This window comes from Lineus longissimus, chromosome 9 (assembly GCF_910592395.1).
Source record: "Lineus longissimus chromosome 9, tnLinLong1.2, whole genome shotgun sequence".
NCBI classification, from domain to species: domain Eukaryota; kingdom Metazoa; phylum Nemertea; class Pilidiophora; order Heteronemertea; family Lineidae; genus Lineus; species Lineus longissimus.
In genome coordinates this window covers 10,278,361-10,304,260 of record NC_088316.1, presented here as the reverse complement: position 1 = coordinate 10,304,260, position 25,900 = coordinate 10,278,361, and the positions used below count along the sequence as shown (strand labels likewise).

Below are 25,900 nucleotides of genomic sequence, written 5' to 3'. Positions count from 1 at the left end.
TATTCCTACACCAAAGTTGTCCCAATAAAGTACTTTTTCAGAGAAAGGCTAAAGAAGGAAGATCCAGGATTAGCGTCATTGCTACAGGTCGACTAAAGCAATCTTTCCTAAACCCTTGCACATAATAATTAAACAACACAATAGTTTTTTCTTGCTAATAACCATATTTATTTCCAAATTTCAAATAAAAGCAACAAATACGTTTTGAGATCAAAATATTGTTTATCAACAAATAAAATTTTGAGTAGAAAACTCCGCTGTCTTTTTCTAATATAAAATGTGCACAATATAAAATGCCTAGCAAATCCAGCCACACAGCTTCATGTCAAAATGAATATTAAAACTCTTGTGAGCCTTGACAGTAATGTACATTGAAAAGCACAGCACCAGGTACTATTGTATTTTCATTACAAAGAAACCAGACCAAATAATTACAATTTACATTTAAATGCATATAATACAATTATGAAGTTCAGGTCTTGAGTTTAAAGGGGTAAAGTAAAGTTTGTTTATTATAGTGTCGTCCCTAACGAAAAGGCCAGCCAGTTTTGGCTTATGAAACACTCTTCACGTCCAAACTATCTCTGATGCCAGGCGCTTGGCAAGAAGGCAGTTGGTACCCTATATTTTACTGGCTGGTGGCTAATCAACCAGCTACATTGGAAAGAGCTTGCCTGGAAGAGAAATATTCCAGTGAAAGGATTGCTGCACCCACTGGAGGGGGGCAATCTAAAACTCAAGTTACAAAGACGCTGACACTCCACAGATCTAATAGAGAGTGGCACCCCTGCTGGGTGTAGCATACCTGAAATGAAATGGCCAGGGCCATTGTGCTCACCTCATGTGGAGGAAAGATGGATAAAGAGCATGGTATTGTGTCATGTAGTGTTAGGTTTGATGTAGGTCCAAGCAATTACAATTTCCCCAAAATGGCCAATTTACAGTACATTCGACCTCTGTGACCTTGAAAAGTAGGTCAAATCAAAGAAGACCCGGGTGACACATTGAATGGTTGCTAGAATTAGATGTACCTATGATATAAAATTGGTGCCAATCGGGCAAGTCATTACTAGGAATAATGGCACTTTGAAGAATTTAGGATTCGGCCCCCTCCCTGGAGGCCGAACGGCAAATCAGATCGCACCAAACTTCGGTACCTGAGATCACCTGACCAAGGGGTACATGTGTACTTAATTTGTGATCAATAATCATTGCAGTTAAGAAATGTGCCATAGTTACGGCCTGACGGCGAATTTAAGCCATTTGACCTCTGTGACCTTGACAAGAAGGTCAAATTAAAAACCTGTGTGACATATACTGTATGGTGGTTAGATGTACCCATGATATCAAATTGGTGGCAATCGGGCAAGAAGTTAAGGAATAATCACATTTTTAAGGTTTTTGGATTTTGCCCCCTGGTGGTCAAGTGGTGAATCATAATGGACCAAACTTCGGTCCCTGAGATCACCTGACTAAGGGGTAAATGTGTACCAAATTTGGTATCAATAGTCATTGCAGTTTAGAAACGTGCCATCGTTACATCCTAACGGCCAATTTACACCATTTGACCTCTGTGACCTTGAAAAGGAGGTCAAATCAAAAACCCGGATGATATATGATGCACCTTTGCTAGAAGTACCTACCATATTTTTTTCAAAATTTCCCGACTACTATTAAGGGAGATATTGCATATTTTCACTTTTAACGTTTGGCCCCCTGGTGGCCAAACCATGAAACGAATCGGACCGAAACTTGGTCTCCAAGGTGTCATTACATAAGGGTACATGTGTACCAAGTTTCAACTCAATAGCTCTAACAGTTACGAAACGTGCCCTGCTAACGGACGACGGACGACGACGGACGACGACGACGACGACGACGACGACGACGGACGACGGACGACGGACGCCACGGTATGGGATAAGCTCACCTCTGCTAAGAGGTGAGCTAAAAAGCATACCTCAAAACTCCCCATTTTGATAAGTGTTTCGCTATAGGCTTACTTTTACAGTGAAAATTGGATGTTATCACTAGTCTCAGAATTTTTGCTGAATATTAGGCCATATTGGTCATATATCGAATTTGGTCTCGATGGACTGATTGCAATTGAAATTCAAAGGTTACACAGTCATTGTTGGAAAAATATTCAACAACTTGCTTATCAAAACTTCATCTTACAACTTCATTTCGATCAGTTTCAATGAATAGATAAATCATCAATCATAAAACCGCCTTGTGACCTCAGTGCACTGACAATCCTGTTACATAAAAATTCTGTTTGGCTTCAAAACTGAGAACAATAAAAACTAAACTTTCAAGAAATCTAACCAGTATTTTGCACCTTGTAGCTCCAAATGATGCAGACATAACATTAACATGTATGAATGGACTTTTGTCTTCTATTTCTGGGCATATTTTGTAAACATGAACAACGAACACACCAGAACCAGGTTGATTAAATTACCATTACATTGCATGTCAGCACAAACATAACATTTGTATTTATTTGTCACACCCAACTTGTCAATAAAACTAACAATGAAAAGTACAAATTTCTAAAAACTTCCAAACCTGCTGGCTAATTATCTCTACCTTTTTGAAATATAAAATACGTCATCACAATATCTAACCATCTATGTCGATGTATCACAGTTGACTAGGAAATGTTGGCAGTAACCTCGAAAAATTTTTGCGATAAGTTTTATTTGCTGTTCCCTACCTTTTAGATGTTTTACCGCAAAAGGCACATTGTGCATGTGTATATTTTACCGCTTGTTACCACAAAATTAAACACCTGCAGAAATGTTCTTGGTTACAGTATTATTTAACCCATTAGCCCTTCATAACCCGCAGCTTTTACCTTCAAATGCCCGTGGACGCTTGCAATTTAGGGGTGACATCTGCCATGAAAGTGCGGAATCAAAACATCATTCTACTTGAGCCAATGTTCGGAGCCGAACTTCTGCTCAGTCAATGGAGTTATCCGTTTATACTGACGAGTAATACTACAAATGTCCTGTTGAAATTTTTCTTGAGGAACAGATAGAAAAACAATTAAAATGATGGAGTTTTAAAGGGTTAATGCCTGCTGGTAATTGACAAACACTGAGGAATAGCTCCCCCATCAGGTAGTCCAGGAAACAGTTGGCGAGGCAAAGTTCATTGAGCAAACTGATTTACATTGATGCGCAGCATCCCGATCTGAGGCTCTGAAAACCTGGAAGAAAATAATGCAGAGAAATTACATTAAATTACATTAACGGCTCTTTTGAAATTTAGGAACAGTGTACATGAACATTCTCCAAATCAGCCATGCTGAAAATGCAGAAGGACATGAAGGAGCTGGGTACACTCTTGAAGGTTATCAACAGTGTCAGCATGGAACATGGAACCCTTAGCATTAATGTCAAACCGACAATATTCCCTGCTATTCTCCTCTTAACTTCCACTATAAGTTGCTGAACTTGGAGAGCTTGGAATGTGAAACCCGGCCGTTAGATTCTGCTGCGTGATATGAATTGCCCAAGATAACAGAAATGTTGGCTGTGTTGAATGAACGGAGAGAGACCATCAAACCTCTCTTACGTTGTTCTAACCCTTTTGGTCCATATGTGGGCCAGTCAGTGACATGAAATGATTGCCAGGCAGCTGTATGCTGATCCGCACGAATATATCCCCTACTTGTTTTAGACTAACATTTGAACGTATGTCAATCGGCAATTTAACCAAAGTGACCCATCAGTTGTACACCAACTAGCTACTTGACCCTTGAAGGACCAACAGCCTTATTAAGAGCATCATCACCAAGCTGTTGGCTACCCAATTACCTTTCACTCAACAGTAATTGTTTCCATCATCAAATTGCACAAAAACTGGATAAATTTGAAATTTGACTGAATTATTACCCTTTGCCGATATTTTGATAGATATTTATTTTGACCCAGGTGAGCCCTCTGTGCTGATGCCAATTTTGATTTAAAGGGGTACGCCGTTCATAATTACTTGTGGTCCAATTAAATAGAAATCCACTAATACACAATGCTGTAGTGCAGTTATTATGTGTTCAAATTTATTTAAACCTGGTATTCATAGTATTTGTATATCAGTCTACACACCGGCAATGTTGAAATTTATATTTAGAATGAATTAGCACAATTGAACATTTTTAAATTCAAATTACAAATTACAAATTTTTAACGAATGGCGGAGGCCTTTAAGCACGGTTACAACAAAATATTAGGTTGCACAGCAAAAGGATTAAACACTACACCCTTGACATAACTTTGAAATTATAACAGCAGGCATTGAGTCATTGGGCCGATATACTTTAAAGTTTTCTTTGACAGACAGACAGACAGACCGACCCACGCACAGACAGACCCACAGACAGAAAACTTGGCGATATACCCCGCAGCACAATTGCCAAAGGTTGCATATCCAGACTATTTGCTTGTGGCATTTCCTCTTGTTTCGTGTTCACTTGTGACCTATCGACTGCTACACACAAAATGAACCTTTGCTCGGCCTACTGGATATTCCCATTGGTTGTACCAGCGAACATGCTATGGAACTATCTATCAAAATATTGGTAAAGGGTAATAATTCAGTCAGATTTCGAATCTATCCAGTTTGTGTGCAATGGAAATGATGGAAACAATTACTGTTGAGTGAAAGGTGTACCAGCAAACATGCTATGGGGGGTTTTGAACGACCCGGTTAAAACCTAAGGCAGGAATAAGCTTCCATTGTCTCCAGAGCAACACCACAATTCCACAAGTTCAGAAGGAAAGGCCTAAGGATATGCAGTCTAAGGGGTCCTAACTAGCGACATGTACCTATATCCATTGCGATTCAAGTAGCCAACAATTGCCGGCTTGATTCTAGCAATGCCACCCTTGCTGTGCGCTCCTCGTCCAGTCACTACGTACAAGTGCAACTTCCTCTTGTCTGGTCGCTCGGCATTTTCTGAAAATGATGATAAAGGTGATGTTGAATATTTCACTCGCATGCAAACATGTACCAGCACATTCAGACACTCACTCAGGTAAAATAGCCTGAAATATGCTGAATGATTGTGCCTCCATGTACATGTAGCCTGCCCCCCAGCACAATTTTATGATGACAAGATCCCGATCTACCGTCGTTGTGCGTATATCCATCCTTCACGCCGATAACCTCCCTCCTGATTGGCCATCAGAAGGACTGTTACTTTATCAGCAGTCGCCCTGAACATTACAATCACTCGTAGTTGTCCCGCGAGACACACACTGAAAGCCATCATAATGAGTTCAATGAGTAACAGTTCCAGGGATGCTGACCTGACCCAAATGCACAGTGCATGTTGTATAGGAGAATAGATAACCTGATCCTATCAATTCAGGCCGTCGTTCAATAACTTTGTGTCGAGCAATTTGATTGGTCACCCGTTTATGATGGTGCCTCCGACGGATTTCCTGGCCCCTTGTGTCGGCTTTGAAAGGAGGAGATTTAGGACTGATATTCACCGCCGATAAGTCGGCAAGGATCCCACCATTTGTAAATACTAAACGTGAACTTCCCAAACAACTCCCCAAGGATTCCACTTACCATTTTGCCTCCGTGTGAGTATATCTTCCAGTGCTTCGATGGCCTCAGAAACATGTAACCCATGCAGATCTAAAGTGTTCGACTTTTGTAGTTTACCGCTTCTGCAATATGAGAAATTCACATTGATAGAAATTCCCATTCATAGAAATTCACATTGATAGACCCTTAGTTTGAGATTAAAAGACTTCAGCGAAAAAACTCAGAAAAGTTCTTTTTGCCTTTTTGGCAGCATCATGTTTCCCAAAGGGGTGCAGTTAAAGCTGAACTGCATGCACAAAACCAGAGCGTCCCTAGGGCAATAGTAAGAAATTCAAACGATCAAAAGGTCCTTCTGAATACGGCCTGAAACATGATAGACCTCCAATGCTTCGATGCGCTTGATTTCACAAACCAGCAAGCGACAGGACGATGCGGACAGTGTCGGAGAATTATGGAAGAGAAAAAAATCAAAATCTTCTCCAGGGATTCGAACCCAGGAACTCGGGCTCAGAATACGAACGCTCTAACCGTCTGAGCTAGGGGGGCTTTCTTGTGAACTGCTGCCAGCAAATATATCTTATATGAATGGCGATTATGCTTTATTTTTGAGAGATGAACCAGAAAGTTTCTGAAGTACATGTAATAGAAGAAGACACCAAGACAAAGGTGAACATTGCTAAGAGAAAACGTAGACTCCGCATACATAATCACGCACAGCAAAAAAAAAGACTTTCTTCCTGCAGTTGCCCATTGGAAGCCGCTCAAAGATGTTGAACAAAGATTACACACAAATGTTTGCACATTCTATAAAGGCGTATTAAACGACAGGCATTTCAAGCAGCCCAGTGGACTTGAGGATAAGAGTGTTGGCAAATAAAACCAGAGGTCTCGAGTTCTAGTCCCGATGAGAGGACCTTTTTATTTTTTTCCTTCCATAATTCTCTGCGAAGGTCCGCATCGTCCCATGGCTTGCTGGTTTGGGAAATCAAGCGCTTCGAAGCATTGGAGGTCTATCATGTTTCAGGCCGTATTCAGAAGGACCTTTCGATCGTTTGAATTTCTTACTATTGCCGCACGGGGTGCTCTGGTTTTGTGCATGCAGTTCAGCTTTAAAAAAGGACTAATACGGGTGAATTTAGGGCATTTAACACTACCGGATAGACTATTTTAATCACTAACATTTTAAACTAAGTATCATCTTTCACATGCACATTGTACATTTTAGCATCTGATATCTCATTTTGTCAGGAATTTTTATAACGAAAACATTGTTATTAACTTTTTCTGTGAACACCTGTAACCTTGACTGTTAAAGGGGGACTAAAGGCAGGAGGAGAGGGGCTAATTTGGCCATCTTCAAGTGACTAGTATACACAGCAAGGGCCCTTGGTCATGTAATACTTAGCACTGAATATATCCCTCGTACGAGTGCGAATCATTTCGAATTACTGTGAGATGTGAGAGACCCCTATTGGTGGCTTTGTGTAACTTTATCTAGCCTGCCTAGCTGCTGCCTCTATTGTACCTTTAACAACTAAAAAACTATAATAAAAATAAGCATACACCAAAATATGATATTACCAACCTGTGTTCTAGCATTTTCTCAGATGCTCTTTTGTTCGCCGCCCTGATTTTCTCAGTGTGCATATGACCCTGAAGAGAAGAAATAGAACTAAACTTAATTCTCATACAATCAGACGTTGATAGTCATCTTGACGTTTCAAATGGTTCCACCATTCATCTTCGAAAGTTCGATTTCCTGGTCCAGTACCGAGATGACCTCTGGTATCATGACGGAGAACTAACCATTTCGTTCTGGAACGAGTTCGGCAGGGAACAGATGGGAAGTTACAGTCGTTCTAGAACGAGTTTGGCAGGCAAAGAGTTAAGTATGCTGCACTGATGTGACAGAGTATATTTTAAAACGTCCCTCACCTGTTGCGAGTAGAAAGTGGCAACCTGCTTCTTTCCCCTCCTGTGAGCCTCTTGGGCCTTTTGGAAACATTCACACCGGATATTATAGTGAAGCGTGGCCTCCGCACGATAGTCTTGGTAGTCGGGGTCTTCGAAGGTCTGGTAGTCAGCAGAAGACTTGCCGAGATACTACAAGTATAAGAATGGGATTGACAATCACAAAGGGATGCGAGTCGAAAGCGTTATATCAAGACCAAGCTGATATGAAAAAGTAATAGCACGTGCACTAAAGCATGTTCTTGGTACTGAACCCCACTACTTTTAAATACTTCAATGCAATTTTGTCCCACAGTTTATAATAATGATCACAGCACCAAGATCAGTGGAAACCCAATGTGACCTGGTCAAAGTGCAACAGCCGATATTAAGGAAAAAACCCACCCACAAGAGAGCTCGCATAAATATCACATTGTTTAAACAGTAGAGAGTGCTTAGCACTTTTCATACCTTTGGGTTCTTGCTCTCCACCTCTGCCTCCCTCACAAGAATTTCCTCATAATCTGACAAATTACTCGATGTGAAAACTGACTGCGGATTCTCCTCTGTCGGCCCACGGATAGCGGAGACCGTTGGCCCCAGGGCGTGGCCGCAACTTTCGAATATCTCGTCTAGAATGGATTCCTGGAGTCCTGGGAACAGCTCGTAGAGTTTTTGTCGTTTCATCCTCCTCGCCATGGTGTCATGAGAGGCAGATGTTGTCAGCTTCTCCATCTGAAAATGAAATGCTAGAATCGTCAGGATAGGCCGAGGAAGTTTAGTACCAGTATTACCACAGGGAGAGACAATAAGAACTCTCAGATCATACTTTGACATCACATCAAAGCTGAAAATCGACATGAATGTCATGAATGTGGCAAAGTGTGTCTGACCACGCACCATACACCTGGTTTAAATAGCTTGACTGCACAAACGCACATTCCTTGAAAAGACAGATCACAACAGAAACAGTCAACTGAAAAATTAGCACACCACGGCCCGGTTGTTCACAGCTCCACTATCTGCTAACGGTGGTGCAGACCATTGTGATCTTGGTGTCCCTCCATTTAGGGTCAGCTGCCCCAATGCTTCTGTTAAGTTGTGAAACCGTGATGGCTCCTTAAAGGGGTTCTGCTAAGTTCGGGGTTCCGCTAAGTATAGAAGCAGTAGCTAAACTAACCAGGCAGCAAAGATTTTGGGTAGATATACAGATTATACTGATTATAATATCAAACTCACTTGTCACTCTTAAACAAAGAGAAAGCAGCTTTATTGAACCTGCTTTGAAAACTTTCTACTCACATCCAGTGTTTCACTATTTCATTATTGCAATTAAAGGAGTTGCAGCCAATAATAGTTGGCCAGCACTAATGCAGCTCACAGAATACCTGTTAGTGTATGGCAGACGACATTTTGATATATCCGAAAATTTAGCCAAACACTCTACCAACAACTAACATGTATCTCTGCAGACTTTAGATGCAAAGCTGAAGCGCACTCGATCATAACCGCCGACATGGCATTATTTCCTGATCCTCCTAACGAGGACGTTCAAAATGAATTTTTTCTTTGTTTGATTATCGGTAGTAACTTTTTTTACACTACTTCCTTTAATGTTTAACCCTTCAGCTACTTGCACAGGAGATTTTTAAAGAAATTCCTGTATTTTACCCATTTAGCTGATTTTGCCAGCTGTCAAGCACTTCGTCTCAAGATCGAATGATGTGCCATTGCATAGCAGATCTCATCACTAGTGGGTGAAAATGAGCTACATGTGAGTAACTTTCATTCATATGATAACACACTCAAAAGTTATCAAATCTACAGAATGTTTTTTTGGAAAATGTTAATTGCTTCAGCCTCATTGAGGTATAAAATAACGTAATCCAGCAGTAAAATCAGACAATTAGTGTAGCACCTAACGGGATAAACCGTCTTGGCAGACACACCCTTTTGAATTACGAATATCCTAAACAATCTATCATATGGCTATTTACCTCCTCCTCTCTCTTCTTCTTCATGGCCAGTTCTTCTTCCATGATCTGCTGCAGACTTGTGCTTGGTGACAAAGAACGTGGCAGACGATTGGGAAACTCCTCCTTGAAAGTGATACCGCTTGACGGAGCATCTGTATATTTTCGATGCGTGTTCGGTGACTGACCAGCTTTTGGGGAATGACTACGCTGTGGGCTGAAATGACTTGAAGCAGATCCCTTTCTTCGTGGCATTGTGATAATCTTTGTGACATGGTGCATAGCCTCTTCCTCACTCTGCAGCTGCTGGGCTAATTCAAGATCCGACTTGAGCATCTGTGTGATAGAGTCTTCTTCCTTCACCATCTTCTCCTCCAGCGTTTTTGCCCAGGCCTCGTGCAGCAGACGTGCGATATTGTAACTCAGACTGATCTTGAGATCATCAGGGCAAAGTGATTCTAAAAAAAACACAACAAAATAATACAACCAATACTACAGTCCAAATCACAAATGACATCCATCCTGCTTTGCGTCATTGACACGCAACGTATGCGCGAATTTCACACCTGTGACACGCTTATCTCTGCGTTTCATGTATTTACACGTGACCTACAGGCTGGGTAGCGCGTCAATGACGCAAAATTAGGGATAACACTTGTGATTTGGACTGTGTGCAAATTCAGTACACAACATAAAATTGTCTTCTTGTCCTTTTCATCTCAAAAATTCTATTGGAGAGAACAACCTTTGCTGGTGCAACACTGAGGCAATTACTGGTAACCACATCTTGAAAAAATGCCTAGAACTTGCAGCCCTGAGGAAGGAGTTCCGGCCATCCGGAACCTGCAACAATGACCAGCTTTATGGTGACCAGACTGACAGCACTTGTCAGCAGAACAGTACTGTCCATCTTTGATTGAGAATGCAGAAGAAAACGAAATAGGGCTTTACTAGTGAGGCTTTTCCAAATTCTTGTCTGAAAATCTCTTTTGCCTGCATACCCAAAATGCATGTCGAAATACAGCAAACCTTGCATTTTTCAGATTCACATAAACCAAATACTGGCATACAACGAACAGGTCTTACAAGTCCCAAGTCCAGTTTTAACATATTTCGTATATATAAACACATGTATATTAAGAAAACAATTCTGATCCAGTCGTATGTGACACATGCCAGGTTTACAGTATTTCTAGATAATTTGGGAGCGTGGGCGCCATGACTTCCCGATTAAAAATCAGGAAAAGATAATTATAACTGTTCCTACCTGCATTGACATGGAATCCAACTGGTCCGAACAGCTCCTGTAAACCAAGTGCCATTGACGGTGAAAGCTCCATCGAGAGTCCACAATCCTCGCTGGACCATTCCTCTTTCATATCTTGATCCATATCATCTGGTGACGTATCACTAGACTTGCTGACATCTACCATCGTGGAAGAGCGGTCACTGCTGCTCTCCTTTCTTTGGTCTACATAATCGTACGAATTCTTCAGTTTTCTGATTCCAGGTATTGGCATGTACATCATGGGTTCAATAATGGGTGCAGTACTTGCACCAGTCACTGTATCAATTATCTTCTGGTACTTGTTCGCTTCCAAAGTTGGTGTTGAGGATTGTAATGGTGGTTGTGCATTTGCCGTTTCATGAGCAGTGGACGTCTTCAATTCAAATGTTGATGAATTCGTGCTCTCAGTTGAAGGAATCAAGCCGAAGTGATCTGTCCTGAAGTCTCCCTGTGGTCTAGTCTTAATTTCAACATTGTCAATCGCATCGAGTTCAGAAAAGATGTTAGAAGCATGAGGAGTAGTCGCCGTAGATAAACCATCCTGTGGTTCGTTCTGGGACTTCTGCTGAGGAGGAAACGTTGTCTGCTCAAATGGCAAATCAGAAACATCAAAGTGATAATCACCTGGCATCGGCAGGTTGTAGCCACCCAGACTTCCCCAGGAGTTCAGCCAGTTTGAATCAGTCAGGACGTTCTGACTCAGCGAAGCCAGGCCGCCTGGCTGATGACAAGACTGGGTGTCAGGGGATGCCAAGTAGCGTCCATCTGCTTTGGTCTCGAGGAATTCTCCCCCTCTTTTCACAACAGTGCGTTCGGGACTGTGAACCTCGGACATATTTTCTTGTGCAGTGTCAACATCCTTATCGTCATCCCTGCCTTCACTCTTAGCCCGCTCTTTGGTGGTTTTCGGTAAATTGTACTCATAACCTGAATCCAGCAACAAGTTTACAGCCCATTCCACATCTTTGCCACAATGGTCCAAGATATCTTTCAAATCACCTTCAGAAACCGTTGGGAAACACGACTTCAGAAATTTGAGATCGGCTTCCACTGACAATGGAATCGATTCTTCATCTGTATTGCAACTTTTGTCAAGGAGAAATGGTGTGCGCTTCTTTGGTGATCCTGGAGCAGACGTCGACAGGCTTGTGCGCTCTGCTGTCCATCCACTAGGATCCCTATTTGCATCATAATCAATCACCTTGACATCTGAAAGATTATAGGGTAAATTCTTCTGAACTTTATATAAAAGAACAAAGTCATGAGAACTTGTGTGCGTTCCTGAATCAGTATATTCCTTCCTTTCCGGTTCCTCACCAGTATTTGCTTGTATCGAATTTTTTTCAAATTTCACAGAACTCGGAGTTACCAGAAAATCGGGGAGTGTCCAATCCTGTGGTAAAGACTTTCCAATAGCAACAATATCTTCTTTGATTCCCTTCACAAATTTTTGTTTTGGTGTGAGTTTTGGTTTTTGGGATTTGGTTTTACGCGATGGAGTGGCACCAGGCAGTTTCTTAGCAGACGGACTCTCTTGCTGGGATACTGCTTCAACAGCATTGTTACAGAGGTCCCGTAGTGATAACAAAGTAGGGGTACCACCATCAGCTACAAGGGTAGATGGCTCGATGTGTTGACTCATTGACGACTCAACATGTTCTCTCATCAAGGAATCTTCTTTTGGGCTAACTACTGGTAAATGGGTTTCATCAGAATGACCTGCTACTGAAGTATCCGCATCACTATCAAAACATATTGCACTTCCTTCAACAACTGCGTCTACTTCTTCAATCTCCTGAGCTACATCTGGACTGATGGACTTATCTGCAGGAATAACATTTTCAGCTTCTAAAACACGGGTAGCTTTCAGGCTACTCTCAGACTCTTCAATTTCCCCATAGAGTTCAGCAGGAGTGCCATCCTCAATGTCAACTTCAGCCTCATTTGATATAGAAACTGTCCTCTCTTCCTTCAATGTTTCAGACTTAGTGCTCTGGTCAACCTTCAATGAACTGTCTGCATTGCAAACAGCTTCTACCCCTCCACTTTTCTTGACCCTCTGAAAAGTCTCTACTTCAGAATTTGACACCATCTCATTTCCTTGCCCACACTTTGAAATGTCTGTAACAGCATGACTGGATTTGCCTTCCTGCCTAACGGAATAAGATATTTCACTATCCTCTTTTGAGTTCCCTACAGAAACTGGAACATTTGGGACAGAATCTAACATATCCGTTTTGAAATTATGAGTTTCGGTGCGTACAGAAGTTTCAGATAAATCAAGTGGATTTGATGTCTCAGATACCTCATCTAAATTGTTTCCTACTTGAAGAAGTGCCTCAGTGTTTTCAGTTTCCTTTCCAGAACTTTCATTGGTAGCTGCAAGAGGTAACTTGTGACCCTGACCTCTATTCGTAGGCGTTTGAAGAGAAACGTCTTTTGAGTCGGCATTACATCTGGAGGATTCACTTGGGCTTACAACACGAGGCAATTCCTTCCCTAGAGGGACCACCGAATCGGGCACCGCTTCACACGTTTGGTCAGATACCGCTGAAACTTCCACCGATTCAGCATTTCCGTTATCCAATTCTGAACCATCTGTCATGTTCAGCAGGATGGGGCCATCCGAGTCTTTGTGTCTCTCTTCACTGATCAGACAAGAGGCAAGTGTCTCTGATATGTTGTCACCCACGTCTGAACCAGTCTCATGATGTTCAGTATTGATCACTTTGGAAGGAGACGTAGCGGAATCCTGTCCTTGGTTTCGCTGCCTCCTCTCCCGCCTAGTTTTGGGCTCCTCCCATACATTTTCAACAGCGCTCGTCACTACTTCAACACCAGGTTTCTGTTCATGAGGTAAATCAACAATGTCTTCAGACTTCGCCTCAGGAACATCTACATGCCTGTTATCCCTCACTAAACCTTGGGCCGCACTCCAGAAATACGGCTGGCTTTCCCCACTGGATGTCCACTCGTTCCCAGAAGATGGCTTCAGGCTTTTGGATACTGTAGGAACAGACCCTTTGGGAGCAGATGAACCCCAGCCAGCCCAGCCCGTCCGAGGACTCCTCTTGCCAGACGGAAGAGGTTCACTTCCTACCAGTACATTCTCTGTCTTAACATTTTTTCTTAGATTGGTTTGCTCAGCACCCTGTGAAGTTGAAGGAGAACTATTCATTAAAGGTTCTGGAGCTGAGAAATCATCATTGAGAAATTCCCTCTCTAAACCTGCACTGAAAGGTGTAAGTTTGACTTGATCAGAATCAAGACTGGATGAAGACACATCTTCTCCATCCTTAGAACCATTATTACTTCTGGTAGGAGGTACGCAAGAGTCAACATCGGTTACTTTTTCATTTAAAGCCGTTTCATCCCTACTTCGCACAACATCAGCTTCATTCAACTGTTTCCCATCCACCTTCGAGCTTTGAGTGTCATCGCTGATTCTAGCATCAACCTCACTATCCGAATCACTAGTTTCATTTGGTAACACTCCTCCAGAAAGACAATCACGCAGATCAAAATTATCCACAACTGCACAAAAATCATCCAGCAACTGTTCCTTGTTCTTCATCACAGCATCATTTAATGCTGCTGCAACTTCCTTGCCGTCTGTTGAATTTGCCCCATCAGACTCCACAACAACATCAGGTGATATCTCCCCACTCGGACTACCACTGGATACTTCCTCAGTATCGTCTGCTCTGACATCCACCTTTACGTCTGCCGAGATCCTCTCTGACTCCACTGGGAGAGCTTGCATAGCAACAGATGCAGCCTCAACAATGAATCTGTCCTCTGATGTAGTCAAAGCCTCGCTCTCATCTCCCAAGAGTGCAAATCGATTAGTGACCTTTGGCTGCAATTTGGTTGTTGCTGTCTGCACTGGTTGCTTCTTCCCTGATCTTTTTCTCTTAGTTTTGGCCTCCTTAGTCCTGAAGTTACGAAGAAAAATCTGTGCGTCAGACTAAAAGTCATTATTTCAAAATTGCTAGCTGAATGAAATGGCCAGGGCCATTGTGCTCACCTCATGTGGAGGAAAGATGGATAAAGAGCATGGTATTGTGTCATGTAGTGTTAGGTTTGATGTAGGTCCAAGCAATTACAATTTCCCCAAAATGGCCAATTTACAGTACATTCGACCTCTGTGACCTTGAAAAGTAGGTCAAATCAAAGAAGACCCGGGTGACACACTGAATGGTTGTTAGAATTAGATGTACCTATGATATAAAATTGGTGCCAATCGGGTAAGTCATTACTAGGAATAATGGCATTTTGAAGAATTTAGGATTTGGCCCCCTCCCTGGAGGCCAAACGGCAAATCAGATCGCACCAAACTTCAGTACCTGAGATCACCTGACCAAGGGGTACATGTGTACTTAATTTGTGATCAATAGTCATTGCAGTTAAGAAACGTGCCATAGTTACGGCCTGACGGCAAATTTACGCCATTTGACCTCTGTGACCTTGACAAGAAGGTCAAATTAAAAACTTGTGTGACATATACTGTATGGTGGTTAGATGTACCCATGATATCAAATTGGTGGCAATCGGGCAAGAAGTTAAGGAATAATCACATTTTTAAGGTTTTTGGATTTTGCCCCCTGGTGGTCAAGTGGTGAATCATATTGGACCAAACTTCGGTCCCTGAGATCACCTGACTAAGGGGTAAATGTGTACCAAATTTGGTATCAATAGTCATTGCAGTTCAGAAACGTGCCATCGTTACATCCTAACGGCCAATTTACACCATTTGACCTCTGTGACCTTGAAAAGGAGGTCAAATCAAAAACCCGGAGGATATATGATGCACCTTTGCTAGAAGTACCTACCATATTTTTTTCAAAATTTCCCGACTACTATTAAGGGAGATATTGCATATTTTCACTTTTAACGTTTGGCCCCCTGGTGGCCAAACCATGAAACAAATCGGACCGAAACTTGGTCTCCAAGGTGTCATTACATAAGGGTACATGTGTACCAAGTTTCAACTCAATAGCTCTAACAGTTACGAAACGTGCCCTGCTAACGGACGACGGACGACGACGACGACGACGACGGACGACGGACGACGGACGCCACGGTATGGGATAAGCTCACCTCTGCTAAGAAGTGAGCTAAAAAGCTAGAGCAGTTATAGTTTTCCTCAACCTCCTTCTCCAAAAACAATTTTCATACAACCCCATTCTTCCCAGCAAACTCCCAATATACTGTTTTGCCAAGCATCAACAACAATGCTTTAGACCTTTTGGAACACACAAACTGTAACACACTGGAGGAACCTGCACCACTATTCTATAATACATGAATGAAGACAAGCAAGCCCACATTCGAGGTTCTCTGGGCAACTTTTACTTCTTCGGCTCCTTTAGCACTCAAACCTTATCTCCGAACCACTGGAACTGAAAGACGTCTATCAACAGTTTCCCTCAGTAATATTTTAGATGGAGCTTAAAATCATACAGAATGAAAAGTCTTTACTTTGCCCTTTACACACTGTTACAGGTTGAAGTTTCACTGTCAAAATCAGAGGTCAAAATCTGTGCCCATTTCCAGTGTGGAAAGGTCTTTTTGATATCATTGTGTGTCAGTAACTCTGGTTTTCTCACAGAAGAAATTATCATATTTAGTTTTTCTCACCAACTGCTCAACCGTCAACAGACTTACACCTACCTTTGTATATCAGCCTGCTGTTTCTGAACTGCCCTTGCCCTCAACTTGTCACTTGAGCCGACGATTTGTTCCACCGTCACATTGTGGTTGTATCGATCAATCATACGTGTAATGTGCTCCTTCAAAACATTATGACTGTTTCGCCTAAAAAATAACAAAGGTGAACCACATGAATTCAAAAGTCTTTGAAAAATGTATTAACAATTTCAAGCACGCCGCCCTGGAGGCCATAATGAGAATCAGAATGAGCCCGTTTTCGAAAGGAACCTTCCTTTAGTAAAGGTCAACCCACAAAAAAAGTTTCGTGGTTATCGCTAAAAGCGTTCTCCTTAAAATGAGCGGAAACGAAAAGTTTACAGACGCCTGACTCCTGACGCCTGACAGACATCGGTAAAACATAATGCCTCCGCAATGCTTTAAGCATTAGCGGGGGCATAATTATACTGAAACAACAGCCAGCCTATTGTTTTATGAAAGAAAATCTGTAAATATTCATACAATGACAAAAACACACGTGTCTGTTTTTGAGTGGAAATATCACACATATATTTTCACACAAAAACAGTCAAGTGTAATTTTCTGTTCATCATATGCATTGTTTACATGTTGTTTAAGGATTTTTTGACACATTCCGAAATCCAAAATGCAAATGTGTCGTGCGTCATGAAACCAGCGTTATGAAAACATAGCCATTCCCGCAAAAACAACGACTTCAACATCTCAGGTGGGTTCTACATCATGGAGTGCATGCACCTGCACCTATGTGATACAACCACACAGAAAATATCACACGGCTGGATTACATGCTTGACAATGGCAAAGAGCCGATAAAAATATTCAAATGGTAGTTTTGCCGAGTCAGATAATGGTTTTAATGGTGTTTAACCCATAGACAACTAAATAATAATCTAGGGTTTGCTTTCTTTCTTCTTCTTTCAGCTTCAGCCTGAATTCATAGATGTTTCATACCAGTATCATAGCTACAGGACACCCTGGACTTCGGTCGTACTGTAGCCCCCTCCAGTGGCATCCTACCTACGTGCTAATGAACCATAAGTCAGACACCACATTGAAATGAAGAGGTTTGTCTAGTCATTTATAAAACCATAGCCTAGGTCTGACGCCATATAGAAATATAGTGGTTTGTAAAGTCATTTATAAAACCATGGGTCTGACGCCATATAGAGTGGTTTGCAAAGTCATTTATAATGGCTGTTGTTGCGTGTGCACCCGGTTCGACACCGGTATGCCTGGGCGGTATGACTGGTGCGCTAAATCTTCTACGGTCAAGTATTATTTCTGAGATTCTGTCTCCTAGTCTGGTTGCCATTGTCTGGTTGACGAACCCAGAATACCCGGAATGATTTTAGAGTTTTCTCTTCCAGGGCTATAAAGGAGGCTAGTCTCTCTTCCAGGGCTATAGTATAAAGGAGGCCAGTCTCTTCCAGGGCTATAAAGGAGGCCAGTCTCTTCCAATAGTGATCGGTATGATTTTTGCCACATGGGATTTTGAGATGGGTGTTCAGAAAACCTCAATGAAGTCTTAGCACGTGTTAAATGTCACAACTAGCTGTATTCTGTAGGCAGATTAATTTAGTCAGAGCACCATTTGCCTTGATTACTGTCTACTCACCTAGTGTAAACTGAAATAACATACAAAATTGTTTACCTACCTTGCAAGTTCACCAGGTCTAAATTGCCAAGGCGTGTTCGGTTCAAAGATTTCTACCTTGTAACCATGTTCAATTCCCTGATAAAAAAGTGAAATTTATCAAGATGCTTAAATTCAAAAGAAAAGTAGTGGAAGGCTTCGTCTGAATCAATAACTGACACTGACAGAGTTTACTACAGGCACTCAAACATGTGCAGTATGTCTACTCCACTATACTGAGGTCTACATGCATCTCTCAGTCGTACACCAGTCACCAGCCTGATACTAGCGAGGTTTAGCACCATGCCGACTCCCACCCCTACTGAAACTTCGAGACCGAATAGTAGGCGCAGATGGGCAACCATGACAAAAAAATTCGATGGACATTTTCAACTCGTGAAACACCATCACTTGGTCGAAATGTTAAGTGTCTTTCTAATCTATTGTGCATAACAATCATGAATACTGAAGTCGTATTTCGAGTCGTAACGAATAGGAACACGATTTCAATTTCTTTGATTTTGCGCATTTTTGATACAGGACGCCATATCATTCTCTCGTATACGAGTATGACAGTGTTTCATCAGTAGCAAGCGTCCATCACATCATTTAGATTATAGGTACTCACAGACGGCTACTTTTCAGTCAGAGTGGGAGTCAGAATGGTTCTAATCTTCGCTATACTGTCAAAGGTGACACTTGTCAAATGAACATGAACTTCTGGGAATTACGTCCAACACACAGTACGTACATGTAGTTACACCACCGTGCACGGCAAAAAAATTTGACAACTGGTAGACTTTTAGAAATAAAGGTTCTCTCAACACTAAACATGGTTAAAACTGACATTCTTGAATAAACTAAGATTTCTATAGACGATATTAATCAAATGCTTGTCTACCTTCACCTAAGTCTGTTGTTGCCGAACACTAAAAGCACAGCTTATCTAGTTCAAATAGTCGGTCAAGTTTGACCCACTGGTTCCCAGTGTCCCAATTTACAACCCCACAGCACTTACTCTAATGACATATGGCTTCATTTCCCAGGCCTGAATGTTGGTATTATCGATGATGATGGGGCTGACACCGCTCTTCATGTTTTTTAGAGCACGCTCTTGGTTCCATTCATGTGCATCTCCTATCTTCTCTTGTTCATACAGATATCGACCATCATCCGAGACGAAGAAATCATCCGTAGAGAGAATCACACCATTGAACAGTAACTGTCTAAAAAATTAAAGAATTGCCCATTTCATATTTTGCTATAACTATAAGGTACCAGTAGTATTCGAAATAGAACAGATGAATTCGAAGAAGACGAATCAGAGCCAAAACAAATCAAATGTGCACACATAGAACATGTCAGAGGGCCTAAGTTGACTTTGGACAATGCCTCGCGACACGGCGTTCCTTTGTTCAAGGTGAAATGTGTGACAGGTGCCAAAACAGACTTCTTCGAATTCGTCTATTTAATTTAAATCAACAGACCTCGCTCAACACTGACTGAAAATGAGTGAAAACAATTTTATCAAGTTGCTTCAATCATTTTGAATATTTCAAGAAGAGTAAGGGCTATGCTAGGGGAGGATTGTAGTCTCTATACACTTCAGTACAAAAGTTAAAATGTTGATACAGAAGTAAACATGCAGTAAAACAAACCATTAATGAAACAACCAAGGGCCATTGTGCTCACCGTATATATATTTGGTGGTCAGGAATTCATCCTGGTTAAGAAACATGCTACATGTATAGTATATAAGGTCAAACCAAAGTCGGTATGACATGTAATCTATCGTTGCTTGGAGTACCTACCATAAACACATCATCGAAAACAAGTCGCTAAAAAGCGAGATATTGCACTTTTTACCTTTTTTAGTTTTGGCCTATTCAAGAAACAGATCGGATTGAAATCTGGTGTCCGAGGTTACATGACATAGGGAGTCATGTGTACGAAATTTTAAGTTGATGATAGCGTCAGCGGTTAAGAAACGTGCCCTAGTTACACTCGAACGGCCAACTTACACCATTTGACCTCTGTGACCTTGAAAATTAGGTCAAATCAAAAAACCTTTATGGTATGTGATATATCCTTGCTAGGAAAACATACCATAAAAATTTTATCGAACATGAGTCACTCATAAGAGAGATATCACACTTTTTAGGTTTCCACTTTTGGCTCTCTGGTGGCCAAGTGAAGAATCAGATCGGACTGAAATTCGGTGTCAGAGGTTAAATGACCTGGGGTCCTGTGTACAAAATTTCAAAATCATAGCTCTAGTGGTTAAGAAACTTGCCACTGGCTGGCTAGCTGGCTTGAAACAGGACACAGACGGTAGACACTGCGCTATTGTATGGACTCCCCTACGGTGAGCCAAAGAGCCAGAGCCAGCCTTCGAGATTTCTAACAACACCAATGTTGCTTACACTGGCACACAGTGCCACAAATCTTACCTTGCTAGTGTTGACTTCCCACTGCCTGGGCAGCCCCGCATCATGATCAGCACCTTGTCACCTCTGTCCAGATGCCGTCTTACCATCTGTACTTGGTCATCATTTGCTGGCAATTCCTGAGATTTGCTGGACCTGGTATTCTTTCTTTGGGCTGGACGATTCGAAGTCCCCTCAGCCGACTTGGCAGCCATTGCTGCAAATGAAGGAATTCGCTGCCCTTGTTCACTGCCACTGCATTTTTCAGGAAGAACGCGATCTTCACTGATGCTAGTTTTGCCAGAACTCGAGTTGGTAAAAGTGTTATTTGTAGATTCGTCTTCAGCATGAATATTTGGCTGTTTTGTGCTGGGAATGCCAGTCTGTTTGTTGTGGGAAATCCTGGCATTTGCCTTGCCACTATCATCAAATTGTTGTTTATTGCGCCCCAAATCTGTCTCAGTCATTGGTTTTCTGGCACCATGATTGAAGCCAGGGGGAACAGACATAAATGTAGGCTGCTCAGTATAGCTGAACTGGTTAAAATTAGCTGCTAATTTTGAGAAAGGAGATTTTCTGCCACCCCGCTTTTCTTTTCCACGTCCCCGTCCTTGCCCTATGGGTTGAGCAACTACATTCTCACCACTATGGTAAAATACCCCAGACTGGAATGCCGGTTGAGGAACAAAAGGCTGCTGGAAGCCTGTCATATCAGCAACTGGATCAAACTGGTATGGAACTGGTGGCAGTCCTGTAGATCCTGCATTCATTTTCGGAGTGACAAAGGCTGGCATCGTCAGTGGCAAATCACTTGAACTTGAGGAGTTCACATTTGGCAGTAGGAATATCCCAGGGGCTGAAACCCCAGGCAAATGTTCACGGGGCCCTGTCGGTACAAATTCTTCTGCACTAACAGACAATTTTGATTCACTTTCGATAACATCACCCTCTTTCAATAAAACAACGTCCTCATAAGCCCCGGACTCACGTGTACTCAATTTGTCTTCACTTCGCTCCAGGTTGATGCCAATAACTCTACTCCTGTTTTCTTCATCTGCTGCACCGATGCCCAACAGTTTCTTTATTGCACAATCAGCACCAATATCTCCTGTTACAGGAGTTACATCACGTTCCTTATTGCTGCTCTTATCACTCACATCACTTGAAGCACAAGATAAACTCTGGCTATGAGAAGCAGCCTCTACACCTAGCATCACTTTGATCATTGCTTCTGGGTCAGGATCAGACAGGACAGGCTGTTTTAAAGGTTTTAGAGCATCTGCTCTAGAAAACTCCTCACTGTTCTCCTGAGAGGTATTTCCTGAATAGGAAGGCGATGTCTGTGACTTTATGTCATCACAACTTTTGGCACTCTCTTGTGTTTCATCAGGCCCAATGCCCAGCAACAGCTTCAGGGTGTCTTCAACTCCCAGAACACCAGCAGCGTCATCAGTTATTCCATCCGTTAGGTTTGTCACAGCTTTTTCACCCATCCTGTCTTTTTCTTCACGACACTGACTGCCAGTCGACAACAACTCGCCCCCCGACTGCACATCTATCCCCGTCTCCTCCAGACGTCTTACGATACTTTCAACATTAACTGAATCAGTCGAAATACAGGCCATCAACAGTTCTGTTTCATCAGCATTTTCTTCCAAATTGACAGCATCATGGACAGAGCTTCTACAGACTTCATGAGCCATGACAACATCCTCTGCGCATGCTGTACCACCATTGTCATCACAGCTTGTACCAGGTTCAGATTCGAGCACTTTCTCCACATTTACTTGAATATCATCCCCTTTAGCAACAAGATCTGCCTGGCGTTGGACTTTAGGTGGTAATTCAATCTTATCTAAAGTTATAAACCGACGGATGGAGCCTTTTTCATGACCAAAATCATCGGCACCATCACTGAATTCTGCCGACTCCTGGATTGTTTCCAAATTGTACTCGATGATTTCAAGCTCAGGAATTCTATCTGCTATGTCCGCACTGATTGTAGCAATAGGTTTAGATGAAGAACTTGGAAGATCGAGAATATCAGGCCAAGTTATCCTATGACTAGAATCACTTGATTCTGAATCTGAGTGACTGAGGGTTCTCACATCAGACATTTCATCAATATCAAATGTTTCGAGCACATCTGAATCATTCTTTTCCGCAGCTTGAGTTTTTAAAACATTTCTGAACCCCAACATTCTTTGGCACAATGTCTCAACTTCAACAGTCCTTTCTGGATTTGTTTGCAAGTTCACTTCACTATTTGCCTTTACAGTGGATTGCTCAGAGTTCATGTTTTTCAGGAAGTCCCTAGCACCGACCATCCTGTTTACCAGGCCGTCTGCATCCCTCCCGAAATCCTCCTCTCTTCCACTATACACAGCCTTGATCCCTCCACCACTACGCTTTTTCTTTTTCCGACAGATCTTTTTCCCTGTGGCACCCCCAAGTGGTTCAGGTGAGTCCTCCTTTGAACTGCTTGTACTTGAGTAATTGTACACATGGACAAATTTCTTCCCCATTTCACTGTCATCACTTGGATCTCCATCCTCATCATTGCCATTGGCAGCCTCAGCTGCATCAGCAGCGGCTGCAAGAATATCTTCAAAATCATCGCCAACATCGACAGCAACACTTTCAGAATTCTTTCTCAATTTCTGTCCAATCCCAAGGCTGGCTTCTTCGTCCTGGATGACACTGGCAGTCACAACATCCGGACCCCCCAGTGGCCCATATATCTCCCTAAATGCATCGTCAGTCTGATTGTTCTGACTTTCAGCATCCAGTGCAGGTTCCAACACACTTAGAGGACTATTATTTCCGTACGAATCAGTTTCTCGGGCGGGCCCAATTGTTTCAACAGAGAGGAATGGCTTTGTAGTTTTGGAGGATTCCAGGTTAAAAGAACTGTCCGCCAAATCTTCCCCTACCCCCACAGATGGAAGCATAGGTTCATTCATAAGGAAGCTATCACTTCTCACTGTTTGGGGAGAAGACATGGAGTTGAGTTGTTCTGAACTTGTGACATTAATGGAAGACACTATAAAATCACGAGTCAAGTGCGAGTCAGAAACTCCTCCAGAACAAGCACCATCATCTGATATAAACTCGAGTGGTTTTGGAATTGTATTTCCGAGCTTCTTTTCAAGATCAGCAAAAAGGGCACCTTGCACCTCACTGATAGGCCCAGAGTCATACAGTTCTAGATCAGGACTCCCATTGGACTTCAACTCAAAATCAACTGGGTTAGATTCAGTTTCATGCAAATAAGAACAGGTCGAGCTGATTTCTTCAAAGTCGTACAGATAGTAATTGGAAGACTGTGCCAACTTCTCATAGGTTTCGGCAAGTTGAATGGATTTTGCAAATCCCTTGGAACTTTCATTGGGCTTATTTGATGAATCTGACACTGAGCTTGCTCGAGTTTCAATACTGTCTATGTTACCTGGATACAGACAAGTCAGATCTGGAAGATTTGCTTTACTGTTCCATGGCAAGTTGGGTGTGACCTGGTGTTCACTCCCAGCAGGAAGGCTACTGTGCAGTAAAGGAGTATCGTCAATTTGTTCCAAGCTATTTTCAAAGTCTCTGATAGGGGGCACCACACGGTGATCATCACTAATCCCAATACTGTCACTGATTTGATCCAGCATCATTTCATCGCGAGTTCCTAAATCAAAGTCGTCATAATGGTCCTCCTCATCTGTCACATCAAAGTCTTCATCTCGAGGTCCCACGTGGGACCTCACATTGGTACCACTAAGATCATTCTGCATATCATCCGCTCTTGATGGGTAGGTGAAAAGACTTGAAGCGATCCCACTGAGTGTTGATCTCTCATCCGCCATCTGCATCGAGCGGCTAGACTCGCCTCCAGCTCCAGCTAACGTGATCAGACTCTCAAGGGCAGCGTCCACTGAAAGAGAAAGTAGGCTCATCAAGTCATCTGGAGAACCTACATGTTAACCACCTCATGAGTGTTAGGCCGGATATATATAGGATTCCAGTTGTAACTTATCATGATCACCAGTCGCGAGTTAACTGAATTATAACACAAGACATGAGGGTAACAAGTTACATCATGAATCGTATTACAATGTACATGTGGCCCGCCCTGCAAATGTAGCAAATGATAAAGTTCAGCATTTTAAATGGTCAGGTCATCCAATGTTTCAAAGACCCCTAGGCCTAGAACTATTTTTTTCATTTAAAAGTGAACCCTTAACTCTGGGTGCAGATTAACTCTTAGTTAACACTTAGTTAAAACCCAGTTAACACAATTTTCTTCTTCGTTTCTTTATTCTAACTCCTGAGTCCAAATTAAGACCCCATTCCCAGAGGGTGTCCGAATTAAGACTCCTTCATTTTCTTCATGCAGAATGCATTGCAAAATATCCAAAAAATGTATTTCTCAAAAATTACGCCTGGGATTGAAAAGCTACATCGCCATTTTGAAATTGATATGCACTGCCATCTATCATAGTTCAAAGTGGCTATTCTTACGACTAGTCATAACTTAGAATTTATGTGATTTTAGAGATTAAACAGAAGATTAGGGAGTTAAGATTAATGTAATTGTAAGGGAAGGGTAAGGGTTAGGATTAGCGATGGGAGTAAGGGTCAGGGTCAGGGTTAGCGTTAGGGTTAGGATTAAGGCTCAAAGGTGAAAATGATCGTCGTAAGAATAGCCAGTAGTTTGTATGCTATAATGGATAATGCATTAGGGATCGTCGTAAAAATACTGAATAGCCGCAGCCATCATCATAGTATCAATAACTTTTTCCGACAGATCGGGGCCGGGCGGTGACCACAACACAACACAAGTTAGTTAGGCCTAGTATACTAGCCTACTACAGTACTAGTACTAATAGTAATACTTAGTAAGTAGTAATAGTATAGGCCCTACCGCAGTCAGTACCAACCTTTCCAATCACATTCAACGAGCACCATGTGAATGACATCAGCATCTAAGGTTTCTCTGAACATTTCTTCAAGGGATTGGAAGGCATTCTCCTTATCCTTTTCGAGATTTTCAACTCTGCTATGCTGATGTACAGAACCGTGTACATTTTGTACATGGTCACGATAGTGGTCATGGCTTCCAGTTCCACCTCTGCTGCTGCCACTGCTACTGGCTTGGGCCGTTCCACTTCCACGACCCGATTTCTTTCCCCGATTAGCATGCCCCCTCTTTCTGGGCATTTTGCTTGTTATTGGCTTACAGAAGAGTAAACCGAAAATAAATTTTGAGCTGCTGTTTGAGCGTGTTGGTGTTTCAAAACTTGTTTATTTTTTCAATTTGCATTTCCTCGGAAGTGCTGAACTTTCGTACGCATCGATTCTGCGCAAATAGACGACTTCTTCCGGAAAA

The 25,900-nt window shown here is 42.1% G+C and overlaps 1 protein-coding gene across 1 annotated transcript; it reads right to left on the bottom strand.

The window, feature by feature from the left end:
• Positions 1 to 167: 167 nt before the first annotated feature.
• LOC135493227 (uncharacterized) lies at positions 168 to 25,827 on the bottom strand. The gene is made up of 13 exons (XM_064780349.1): positions 25,452 to 25,827; positions 20,551 to 24,445; positions 19,119 to 19,326; positions 18,123 to 18,199; positions 16,450 to 16,593; positions 10,756 to 14,711; positions 9,513 to 9,946; positions 7,987 to 8,250; positions 7,501 to 7,668; positions 7,151 to 7,218; positions 5,587 to 5,687; positions 4,836 to 4,965; positions 168 to 3,217 (listed from the first exon to the last, which is right to left on the bottom strand). The coding sequence occupies exons 1-13, from the start codon at positions 25,729 to 25,731 to the stop codon at positions 3,160 to 3,162; spliced, it is 9,783 nt and encodes a 3,260-aa protein (XP_064636419.1). The 5' UTR covers positions 25,732 to 25,827; the 3' UTR covers positions 168 to 3,159.
• Positions 25,828 to 25,900: the final 73 nt, after the last annotated feature.

Coding starts and splice junctions, on each gene's coding strand:
- LOC135493227 (XM_064780349.1), bottom strand. CDS start 25,731: ATGCCCAGAAAGAGGGGGCATGCTAATCGGGGAAAGAAATCGGGTCGT. Junction 16,594..18,122: donor AGACCTGGTGAACTTGCAAG/GTAGGTAAACAA, acceptor GTTATTTTTTAG/GCGAAACAGTCATAATGTTT. Junction 14,712..16,449: donor CAGCAGGCTGATATACAAAG/GTAGGTGTAAGT, acceptor TCGTAACTTCAG/GACTAAGGAGGCCAAAACTA.